At 40.0% G+C, this 13,389-nt stretch overlaps 1 protein-coding gene across 3 annotated transcripts in view; it reads right to left on the minus strand.

Moving 5' to 3' along the window:
• The window catches only part of LOC105153557 (rho GTPase-activating protein 20), a 197,537-nt gene that overhangs the window by 128,913 nt on the left and 55,235 nt on the right, over positions 1 to 13,389 (minus strand). For all 3 annotated transcript variants that reach the window (XM_087406343.1, XM_087406344.1, XM_087406341.1), the window contains 2 exons: positions 7,983 to 8,028; positions 6,574 to 6,746 (listed from right to left, as the gene is read on the minus strand). In XM_087406343.1, the coding sequence (XP_087262469.1) occupies positions 6,574 to 6,746; positions 7,983 to 8,028 (219 nt within the window). The remainder of the gene's footprint in view (positions 1 to 6,573; positions 6,747 to 7,982; positions 8,029 to 13,389) is intronic.

Raw genomic sequence — 13,389 nt, forward strand, 5'->3', positions numbered from 1 at the left:
TGTGAGGATGCGGATCGATTAAACCACGTTCATGTTGCAGCCACTCACGCGGTCGCAAACTATGACTAATAGCTTTCGTTGCGTTATTTATGGCGAAGCAGCGATTACTTCCTATGCGCTGGCACGATCGAGAAACGTCCGCGGCTTTCGCGATCGATCGATCGTGGCGAAACGACTTCTTTCCAGTCTTCAGCACCTGAAGAGGTCGTCCATCATCACCTCCGCGATGATGGAAGTCAATGGGCTAATAGACGTGTCACTAGACCACACAAGTGGTGCATTCGTCTTTCATCTCGCACTAGGGATCAATGGGAATGCCTCGAGCCCCAGAAATTGTCGCTATCACAAAATGATTCTTTCCCGAGCATTCTATTTTTAATTTAAATTTATATAATAAGAAAAATCGAAGAATCAAATATAGAGAAACAGCCGCTCTTTTAAAAACTTGAAATACTTTGATTAAAAAATTCAATTTAATTTAAATTTCATTAATTTTATTATATTTTATATTGTTCTTGATTGCAATTTATTTTGATTTATCGAGTTTTTAAGAGAACTTTTTCGGTCGAAATTAATGTCGTAATTTTCAAATTGTTTTATTTAAGCTTTAATTAACGCGAACTTTCTAATTAGGAAGTTAACTTGATTTCGAAGTGAAGTCTCTTGATTTTTGATCGCAATAATCGAGTTAAATTGTTGAGAATTTATGAGAATCATTCGACTACGATTAATACTGGAACTGTCACGTTAATTCAATTTTGAAGTACAACGTAGGAACAGTGTCCAGGTCCAGGTAGAAGATGGTAACTTTGTACGCGGTAAATTTGTACGCGAAGTTGCAAATTGAACGCATGTAATAAGTTCTCGGCACGTTATTTCTCGTGGGTCGCGATTAATTGCCGAGCAATCCTTGCGACGTCTTTTGCAACAGCGAAGTTAGACCGCATCGCGTGTCGCATAGCGAGATCGACTGATTTATAAGACGTGCATTCTCGATTCGATCGAGGCTAGACATGATACCGCGAATCGAACACGAGAGTGAACGTCGGAAAAAGGAGAGAGGACATCGAGAAGAAGAGACCTTTGAAGTGCTGCACTGCATCGCTGCGGGTCTTCTCTTCATCTCCTTCCTCTTAAATCTCTTCTTCATCGTAAGCGCGAGAGATTCACGATTCCTCGAATTCGAAAAACTGGTTCCGCAACTCTTCGACACTCAACGAAGCACAGTCCGATGAGTGGCAAACATTTGTTGCCGCTCCGTCATCCGTTACGGATCAAATGAAAATGAAGATTGATTGCCGAAGATTGTTGATTGTTTTAATGCGTGGGGAATGTCACGTGTTACGAAGGTAAAACGAAGTTAAATGTCGCTTCGATCGCTTATTAACGAGCTAAAAAAAAAAGCTTCGATTTAATTAAACGAAGATACATTCACGCGTATTTATTGCATGTAAAGAAACAGCGACTGACATTAACAGTCATTTTGCCAGAAAAGACTTGTAATCGTGCGTAATTAAAAAAAAAAACAACAGGATTTCAATGTTGCTTTTGATTTGTGATATATCTGCCTTATTTGAAATTATTCATTTGCAATTGAATGGCGATATTTTTGCAAACCATTATAAATTGCCGTTTGCGTTTATTTCGCGTTCCGTCGAGGACGAGCACAGTCGGAATTGCGTTTTAATTAGTTATAAACGTATTCGTCTTCGTATTTACTGCGTAAGCACGGCGGCTGCAGTTCGTTGCGACAAACCAGATTCTTCACGGTTAACTTGCAGATCGTGGCGGCCGGTTTTCACTGTTGACACTATCACACGCTGCGCGCTCGTCTCTCTTTCGAGACGAGAGAAGCGCGTACATAGATAGAGTAGGTATGCTATACCTACTGTCTATTATATTGCTGGGACTTATCGCACGTCAAATCGTCTTATCGATGCCTGAACGAGTCGCTGAGATCCGACTCTCGCTATAAAAGAGAATATTGCCCGCGCTGCCGTCAAATAAATGACTTTGTGTGCACATTCCTCGTGTATCTGCCAATTATCCCCGTGGAATTAATTGATAGGACGATCATATCGCCGTCTTATCGTCGACGGAATAGATACCGTGCCCTTAGTTTCTTACTTAATTATTTTCAACTTCGCTGCGGTGCTGCGTAGCGAAAAACTGATGTCAATGATAAATCGGTCAGTGCAAGAAATTCCCTTCAAGATCCGATTTTATATATTTGTTTTGTATACATGTTTTATATATAGCACGTGTAATTGCGATATTCATGGTGATGTGGGTATATTCCTTGAGTCTCTAAATATCATTCCTAATTAATTAGTTGAAAAACGTTGTGTTTTATAGTACAGCTTGTATCAAGACCTCGTTTGACGTTTCAGAGAATGATACTTGGTCAGATTCTGAAAATTCTTTCATAAAAACACAGGATCTTTCAATTCACAGCTTTCCTATCGACAAATCGTGCTTCAATTCTTGATTCTACAGGGCTTTTCAAAAAAATCTTTAATATTTATACAAATCCTTACATCCATAAATATTAGATTGCGCATATTAGATCCACCAGAATATTTCCAAATGGATCTTGCCTCGTAAGTTGGACTTACGCATATACTTGAAAAAAATATTCAGATTAGTATTCGCAATGGCACGCATACTACATATATGACTTCATACAATTCGCGTATTCGCGTCTTTACGTTGTTGAGCACGAGTCAGGATTTGACCGTAAGGAAAGGGCAAAGTTCGATCTGTCGACTTACATGAGATTGCCGCGGTGCGATGATCATCGATGACGCCGCGAGATCATTCATCATCCCCGTGACACGACGTACAGAATCACGGCCTGTTGCGCGTACAGGCGCACACACATATATATATATATATATATATATATATATATATATGTATATATAGCGCGAATCGAGAAAACCGTTAGAAACGCTTGGCACATTCAACCTCTTCGGACTTACGTCGCAAACCTCCCGATACATACGTGGTTTACGGTTAACTAAAGTTCATGCACGATTCTGCATCCCACGCGACGAAATGAAGATTCGTTTAAATCCCTCCTTCTCTTCTTCTCCTCGTCAATGCAAAATTTCGGTTTGATCAAACATTAAATATTACAATCGCGACATCGACCGATGGCAAGAGTTTTACTGGACGTGGTGCAACGAGAAAAACAATTAGATCAGATAATAAAATTGAAAAACACAAAAGAATGTTTAAGGAGGATAAAATCTGATAGTTGATGCTATGTATACGATTTATGGTAAAGTAACAATTCCGCGGCCGTGTCCTTCGTCAAGGATATAATTAATTAGAAAACAGACGGATACATATGTGTGAAAAATTATTATATATTATAGTAGTAAATAAACATAATGTAGATATTTTCGCCTAGCAATTCGTTTTAAAAACTATTCCAATTCCGTTTTCAAATAAAAATTTGAATTAAATGATTTAATGATAAAATGTGTGTATGACGTAATTAATTTAATAAGTAAAAAATAAGAATCAAAGAACGTGTATCTTTTTTTAAATATTACATAAATATAGTATATGCTTAAATTAAAAAATGACTAAGATAATTGATAAGAACAGTAGCATAGGATAAATTTAAAAAATTTAAAACAATTTAAAAAATTCATAAATCTTGATAAGTAAAATTGTATTTCATTGAGGCTTTCTCTTTCTGATATTGGAAAACTTCATTAATGAATTTATCCTTCGATTTATCTCGTAAAATGATCTTCGATCAACTGTCAAAACCTGAAGCAATAGGATGGGAAAACATTGGAAAATCAATTTAGACTTTAAAGCACTCAGAGTGCGTTCTTAAGGCTACTTTTCTTGCAAAATTATCTCTCCTTTACTTCCCCTTGGCGAGGCATATATTACCGCGGTAGGACGAGTGCACCTCGTAAATCACTCGTCGTTCTGCAACGTACAAAAGAGAAACAATGACTGGTTCTGCAAGAGTCATATACACGTATAAGTGCGTATCGAATGCTGCATAACTGTGCCTCTGAATAATGATGTATTTGTGCTACATTTCTAAAACCTTAAATTAAAATTTAAATCTTTTTATTATGTCTTTAGAAAAATATCTCACATAAAAAAATAGAAGATATTATACAGTTATATGAAAACATTGTATGTGTGTGTTTGCAATATTTTTAAAATAAATATAAAAAGATATATTACTTGAAAGATATTACAAGCTTTTCTTTTTTTATTTAATCAACGTATTGTAATTAAATTCAACTTTCTAATGCTCGAAAATGTTTAATAAGATGATAATGTTATACTGTGAGAAAACAAAAAAAAAATATATATATATTACTAGCGTACTTACTTAACCACCTGCCTACAAGAAATTATCACATAAGGTAGTCGTGGGCGTCAGTAGGTCACAAAAAGAAAAATACTTTTCCGGAAAGTATTCCAAACACTCAGGCGTTCGTGATTTATGTATTACATTGCGGATAGCTGTAATAAGCCGGCACATCGTTTCGCGCGTAGGTGCTTGGGAGATCAAGATCAGCGTTTCGTAACGACGTACCGCAATTTCTTACGTACGTCTGCCGCTATTCCCTAGACTTCGTGACGATATAAGTAAATAACGTATCAACGTGGCGTAAACCTCATATACCCGTGTACCACAAACGGATACCGCTGACCATTGCGAACCACCCACATATAACATCTCGTAATCTGTTGGATGCTTGGCGTAGGCAGGACACTGGTAGCTTTCCGACGCGATTACAGGTGCAGAAATGGTCAGATAAAATTTTGCAGTTAACATTCTCGGCAAATCTGATAATGTAACGTCTCATTGAACGTTCCTCGCTTAACGATGTCGCGCGAATACGTCGAATAGCAAAATGTACATACAACAGAAGAGGCTCGTGTTACTCAAAACTCGTTTGTAGAAAGATTTCGCAAGTGCGCAAAATCTATTTGCTAAGCCGTGAAGCGAGAGTAAAGAGATAATAAGCAAACCGGTATATCCCATTATCAATAATTGCAAAACTTTGTTATGAGGCAATTAAAAGGCTTAGCTAGTGCAGTAAAGACGGCGCTTGAGGTTTACTGGATTTCAAATTTAGATAACAATGTGCCCAATAACGAAAGCGTATTTGCCAACACTTATCAACGTCGTATATACGCATTAGAGGTAGGTGCGCGCAGGTTCTCTTCTGCGTACCTGCGTGACTTACAAGACCCAAGTCTATATTTCAACGGATGTTAAAGTCGCGGCCGCCGATTCCATCGGTGCGTTCCGGACCTCCGATCATTACGCCCGTTATAAGCTGTCACATAGCTCATCTCGTACACACGCTTCTTCTTACCGATATACGGCCAGTGTTTCGAATTTCTTTTTTCCCTTCCTCCCTCCTCCCCCTTGATTTTTCACAATCAACCGTCTACGTAGAATTAACTTAAACTGTACTTACAATCGGTTCGAGGTATCTGAATGAAATACTTATCGTTTTGTCTAACATACATACATAGAGAAAGTTCTTTGTCTTCATCGAATTAACCGATTTTATCATCTCTTTGATGAATTTCGAATTAATTCTCACGTTCATGCCTGATACTTTCGTTCCAAACAAGAATAAAAATAAAAAAAAAATGAAAAACCTTATTGTAAACTGATCGGAGAACGTATTGTGAAGCGCTCAGGAAGTGAACAGTTCTCGTTGCACGCTCGCATATGAGAGAATCCTGAAAGGTTAAGGAGAAGATGATGCTCTCTCGCGTACCGTTGCGTCAGCGGCGCAAGATAAGACTTTCACTGAAGAGTCAAGTGTCCAGAAGTGAGAATACGAAACTCGGGATCGCTTTTACGATCGTCTTACGAGAGTTTGATTTCCGGCTTCGCCGAGCAATTTTCAGCCGTCTCATGAGATTCGCGTCAGTCGCAATTTAATTCATGGTTCTCCTCAAGGAAGAAGGGAGATTCGCGATATTCGGCATTTGAAAGACTCGAGAAACGAATTAATGTAATCAGACTTAATGACGGCACGATTAATTAGACGTATCTCGAGATGGAAATTCCACCTTTCTCTCGTGAGATTCATTTCACTGTTCTCAACCGGCCCTCCCACCGATCTTTTCCTCAGCGCATACTTTTGCCGTATACTTTAGAGATTGAGACTAAAACCGAAGATATGTCAGCAATTACTATTTACGAAGCTGAATCTTTATTAATCAAACGTAATCGTAGGCGTACATTACAGAATGGAACATGCGTGATATCGATTAAGCCAGTAATGGTGATATAATTTATGACGTTACGAACACACGAACGCGGAAAAATCAATGCAAACTAAACTTTTAATGAGCACGAGAAAATTAGTAAAAAAAAACACACTTTTAGTAAAAAAAAAAAAAAAAATTCGACATTGAAATTGTTAAAAAATGGTTCGATACTCCACAAATGATCAACGTTTTCACTTATCAATGAATTAATCTGAATCGTCGAGATACCTTTGTCGACAAAACTTAAATATTAGATAGGTAAGTGTGTGGTTTGAGGTGCTATTGATAACTCACCGGTAGGAGAAGTAAGGACAAGGGCGAGTGCCTCGCGGCCGCCTGCCTGAGACTGAGAAAATGCAGTAGGGGGTCCTCGGCTGCCCTCAGCTCGTCCAGTGTCCTCCTAGCTTCGCTGTATTTCTCCAAGTATTCCCAGTAAGAGTTCCAAAACGGGCCGGGGAATAAGTCACCTGTTGACAGCGTACACCGCCATAATTAAAATCTGTCTGTGCCGCGGCGTATGGAAAAAGCACCGAATTCCGTTATTAAATTACATGAGACTATCTTTCGCCAGCCGTAAAATAATTGCGCTTGTCATATCACCCGGCGGAGGGTTTTACGTTCACCTCAGACGGTAATTAACAGCACCGTCCGACATACCGTGCGGGCATAAACGCAAAGCGCGTTGCGGTAAACGCAAAGCAGAAAATAAAATAGTATGTCGCGTGCAGTGAAGTAAACCGTGGCGCTAAAAAGGAAATTAAAATTGAATCGGGAATTATTACTACATGCCTCTATTTTGTTTCATATGTTTTTCATTTTCGCCGACGAAGAGATATATTCCTCCGTATCTCTCTTTCCTTTTTTTTTTTGTATTGGAAAATGATTTACCTTTGGAATTAACATTTTTACCCGCGTTCCGTTTCCCGCCGTGAAATGCAGGCTGCACCGTGTAATTCGCAGAGATTCAACGCATCGCGAATTTACGGTAGTCCATAGCCTCATGTACGTTCGCACCACCATGAATTGACATCGCGTAATTACATCCTTCGAATGACGGCCTCTGCGTGTAAAAAATGCGAGCTCGCACGCGTGAGTCACGGCCGGGCGGGCGTGAAAAAATGCACGCGGTATCGTGTTTCGAGATAACGCTCGAACGGCACGAATAAATTCCCCTCGCGATATGTACACACGAGCCGCGGTGCCGATTTACGATTCGCCGTCGTCGTCCCATACGATAAAGGATCGGCAATCGTATTAATGTAAATTCGAAATGGCTGGTGATAGTCATTTCACGGTAATAGCGGCAATGCGAGATGAAGAGTACTCGCATTGCCGGCAGTAGAGCGCAAGCCAGTCGAGAACGAACCATCCGACTCGCCTAATGCACAAAGCATTAGGAATAATGGAAAGTCTCAGGTGGGTATCGTTTAATTAGCGCTCTTTTTTTAAGTCGGGAGCAACTACGCTGCTTGTCGATCGTTGTTGCGACTATCACGCGCGATTATCGAAGGGAAGAACGCATCTTGGTAAGGTCGCCCTTGATAAGTTCCACTTTACCAGTTTCCTAAGCTGTGCAGAGCCGAGAACTGCTTGTCTCGGCCACTCTCTCGCGGGGCATAATAAACTCGTTAAGATCGCTTGGCGTCGTAATCGATAATCGCGCAACGATAGCTAAGAAGCTACGCGTATGTGTGCATACTCACTCGTCTTGAAAGCACCGCCGTCCCAATTCTCGAGTGCCCCGCGGATCTGAAAAGAAGCAAAAGGGCACAGTAGAATTGGCTTTTAAAATACAATGACCAATGTATACGAGGAAAGGAACGGGAGGGGGAGACTATGTATAATGTATGAAGAGAGAGATGACTTGAGTTCGAGGCGCGATATAAACGCTCCTTTCCGATTCATTATTTTCGATCTGTCGTTTCCATCACTTGTCACTTAACCCAGAGCCTTCATACGTAGCTTATTACTTTGTGTTATCGTAAGAATATTTTCGCACACTTGTGCCGGCGATTCAATAACTACCGCTGAACTGTCCTTACTATGATACGTTAGCAAAATTATTCGAGATTGTTAAATTTATCACGGTTAAAGTATGATGATTCATTGTACATAGAATCAATTTTGATGATAGAAAAATTGATTGATTGTAATTAACGTATGTGTTCAATGATTTCTTCAGGATGGAAAGTATGAAAGATATTGTCAAGTTAATAAAGTAAATTCATCCCTACTTCGTTTCACGATAATTTTGCCTGAATATCCATATTTCACTAAATACAATAATTCTCTCGACGGTTGAGGGCAGAAATATCATATAGTTGTTCCGTTGACGGCGCACTCTTCAAGTATCTGACTGATCGTTAGAAATATTTGTAGCGAGACGATGTCGAAGACCCTAAACGGTTCGAGGTCAGACTACGTCCTCGAGAAGAGCGTATATTTATCTGTTGACTTATGACGCAGCATTATGCCCAATCAGGACATCATCCAAAGAAGCACATTCGATATGAATGAGCTTAGTAATCCTCAAGACTTCCATACACAAAGGCGGTCGGCAGGTCATCGATAATGTTACGGTAGCTAGCAAAGCAAAGTCGGTAATGTAAATTCCACGTGGCCCACATTCGCATAAGTCATTCTTAGGATTTTAATATTAATCGCCTTATGATACAGTTATAGACAAAAGAGGGGGGGGAGGAGAGGGGGCGAGACTCCTCCGCATCTTTTCGATATGCGGATGTATGACTCTTTTTATGGGCGCGATAATAAAATGGAAATAAACCGGTCTACGGAAAGAATAGCGCGATACATCTGGCACGTAGTAATTAATTTCGCCGTAATAAACGTGCCGCGCTTCGTGAAATTCTATTACACGGTTTTGGTGTAAGAAGAGCCGCGCTCGCGCGCACCGAGGAAAGATGAGCTCATGGTTTTACGTTGTGAGATACGCAAAAGAGTGACGGACGGGATGTAGGGTTTCTCCAAGGCCCTTTAATGGCAAGGTCTTCCAGGCCACGCAGGCGGATGGAAATTATCGACGAGAGTCAATCAGCTTGCCTCCGAGCTACGAATACGTATCTATCGGAGGCACCGTGTAATCACAATAAAACTGCCGCCGCACTGCCGTGCATCGTGTACAAGAGAGCTCAATTCCTAACAACCAATTTGTTCCGGTTTAATTGCTACGTCTCTACGTGTGCTATCACAGGAAAGCAGAGCTCTCTTGACTTTAACGCAGCAGCCGGCCAACAATTATCACGATAAATTGTACGCCGATCTTGCGAGCGTACACTTCAAATTTCAAAGGCACGTAGACTGCAACGTTCTCTTCTCGCACAATGCGAACTCTGAAGAATGAAGGCAAAGAAAATACGAGGGAAGGTCTCTTTTCGCTCGAAATATCTTTACGCTAAATTGGAATACACGGGTAGCTTTTAAGAAAATATACGCGATTTTATAGACGAATACAATTTTATGGGGTAATAAAATCACTTATGTTTTTAGCTAATATGTAAACCGTTATGATACATATGTAAGATTTTGAATAATTAATTTCGAATAATTTTACTTCCTTTACTTCAACTTTTTATGATTATTACATAAACTTTAAATATAGAAGCACGTAGCGTGACACGAATAAATTCCTTCGCGTATTTTCGCATATAAATAGACTATTAGATTAATTAAAAAAAAAATCAAACATCGGATTAGAAAACATCGGAATTGAGTTTAACTCACAATCAATCGCTGGAAGAGGTCAACGACCCATTCTTATCCGAACCTGAAAGATTAGAAGAACGACGACATGTTGAGCTATAAACCCAAGCGATAAGGTATGTGGATGAGGCAATTTCTGAAGAGAAGATCAGATCTTCATTTCAAAAGAGACTAGACTTTCCGGAGGTAGAATTTTAACATCGCCCAACTATTCTTCTAGTTTACTATAATTAATAATCTTTTGACCATAAAATTAATACAATCTTTAGTTATACATATATGAGGGTTCCGTACATAATTACACGTTTTACTCGAAACAGCGCGACTTATTTGACGGTCATTTAGTTGTATTCATTAGCTATTAATAAGAAAATTTATATACGTCTGCATATAAAACAGTGTAATTATATGTAAGTCGCCTCAATATACCTCAGCATAAAAGGCTGAAAGTGGATGTATAATTAAAACATTTACCGCGGTAAGCGATACTTCATGTAGCATAGAATGTTGCATTCCATGTAAGGAATTTTTATCGTACCGTCCGACAGTATCACGCATTACGTATCGATAAGTCACTTGGCTCGAATCGAGAAGAGAGATGATACCTGGCGTGAAATGAAAAAGGGAATGCGTGTGTGTGTGTGTGTACGATGCATGTAGAAGCAATGATACGTGCGCTGCATCATTCCTGGGCGTCACGATGTGATGCGTCGGCGTGTCGATGCGTTTCTTATTGTCAGATACGTATCTATGTTAAGCGCGCACGCACTGCGTGCCTCCATGCATTTATGCATCGCATTATACGCGCCGACCAACGATAGGATAGATACAGGGTGACCCATTCGTTTTCGAGGCTGTCGAGAGTAGAGGAAGTGTGTCTATGTCTCGAGCGGTCATGAATTATGTATGCATACGCGCTCGGAGATTGTCATGCCGGTCATCATTTACTCTTGCCGTGAATGGCAAGGAAAATAATTAATAAAATAATTACACAGAACCGTGATCACAGCCCCGATTATCGGAAATCGCGTTGAATTCGACGTAAACGTCACCGCGCGCGTAAAACGCGATCGCACCAGCGGTCTGATTATAAAGTCGCGTGAAATAACGATTAGACGATCAAGTAAATTAATCGGCTGTGAAATTATTAATTAAACAGGCCCTCGGAAAAAAAAACCCACGCGTGATGTGCCTTTGATTCTGTCGCAATCTCGTATACGGGGTGTACACACACACACACCACACACACACACACACACACACACACACACACACACACACACACACACACACACGTACACTTACCTACAATCCGTGATCTTCATTTCAACGATAAAAAAAACTCAAGACGAATCCGGGATCGAGTTTCTATCCTAGTCAGCATCTCGCGAAACGAAAAAATCCAAAGTCAAATCGCGAACTGGCTTACAAATAAATTTAGCTGTCCTAAAACTGAAATCGCGAGACGCGGAACAACACTGTATATGAACAATCGAAGGCAATGGCCGCGGCTCTTCTATTCCCTGAATAGTGACGGACGTTCGATTATCGATAATCTCGGTCGGCGTATTACGATGGACACCATGGTCAATTTTTCGCTCGTGCTGCTCCTCTCCGGATATGCGCAGATGCGCATTCCTCGGAGGCGGTTTTAATTATACGTCGCACGCGCACGCCCGTCCCTTCGGCTCTTCGGCCCTACCGCCCTACCGCCCTACCATCTAGGACGACGACGAGTATGCGAGTGGAGGGCGTACCCAAAAAAAGCAGATCGAATTCTTGCACGTTATTAAGGGCTTGCTACGCGAATATGTATACATATATTATATGTATGCGTTTATCCCATTATTATTTTATAGTCGACAAGACTGGTCACACGTCTCTTCTTTTCTCTCTTCCTCCCCGCCCCTTTTTTCTTTCCTTTCTGAGCAATTGACGAATCGTAAACAAAATCGTACGACCTGCACCTGTGGCATCTATACTTTCTACATGATGTTGATTCATCGGCCATCCACACACGACCAAAAATTTTATCACGTTTTATTAATGTATAATCGAACGTTTTATCCCGATATCTCACTCGAGTAATTAAATTAAACACCGTATATGCCATCAAGACGATAAACAGTTCTCTTCCCGTTGCAACACGATGAAAGAATAGTGAGTAATCAGGTTACAGTAAATTTGATTATTTTTGTCGCATTTAACTATCACCCTCTGCTAATGGAAAAGACGTAACGTGTGATTAACATTTAATACATCGATCATGGTCATTCGCCGAATGATACATTGTAATTTCACAGAATCCAGTTTGTCAAGGTATGACACTTGATAAAATACGTATATATAAATGTAATTGCAAGGTAATTAGCATATAAGATTAAAAGAGTTATAATTTTGAACAATTTTTCAATGATTTATGATTTATGAATAAAGAACACGGCATTCGTGTTAGTGATATTAACAGAAATGTCGATCTAATTACTAAAAAATCAGAATCATTTCGTAGTTCGTATTATTTACGGGTGTCGTGAAAAACAAAAGGACATTTCTCATTGCCGGTACGTGTTCGGCAATTCTGTCGAATCCATCATAATACAGACTCACGGCACCCACGTGCGCCAGATGTACGTCTCTTTAACGCTTGACTGCCGAATTAAACAACGATTCTGAACGATTCTCGACGATGCTCGTCTTCATAGCCGTTTACCATGTGGACACGCATCGGAGAAAGTAGATTTGCGCGTAAAAAAAAAGTCTCTCTTTCCGGCCGGCCAGTCGCCCGTTCCTTTCTGCACGACCGATCGGCGGCTTTTACTTACGCTTTAATAATGTTGTAAGACCGCCTTGCTCGATCTCGCCATCGAGGAGTCGCCCTTCTCTTCCCGTTCCAGCCTGTCGAGAAGAGTGAGCCGCGATGCGGAAAGCAACGGGAGAAAACGCGAACGATGATGCACACATGACGTATGTACCCGGAATGCAATACGACATGGGCGGCGGAAATCGTGTAGCATAAGAATGCTTGTGGCACTTCTTGAATTCATTACGAGAAGTGATGCCGTAGAAGATAAATTGTTGCTTTATAAAATAAGTTAAAAATAGATTCTATGCAAAGATACAAATTTTGAAAAGCAACGAACCCAGAAGATTCTAAGCATATCAATCCAAGTCATAGTTATCTTAACTAGAATTATAATTTTTCCTAATATAACAAAAAGAAAATAATCTAATCCTGTGTGATTTATTCTCTTTAAGAGTTTCAGATACTATTTTTTTTTATTCTTCTACGAAAATTATTTTTTAACTTAATTTTAGCTGTATTATAGATATAGACTGTTAAAAATTATATCGCTGGCTGCTCATGGAAATTATTTACGGTCCAACCTTGTG

Source organism: Acromyrmex echinatior, chromosome 5 (assembly GCF_024713525.1).
Source record: "Acromyrmex echinatior isolate Ae372 chromosome 5, ASM2471352v2, whole genome shotgun sequence".
NCBI lineage: Eukaryota > Metazoa > Arthropoda > Insecta > Hymenoptera > Formicidae > Acromyrmex > Acromyrmex echinatior.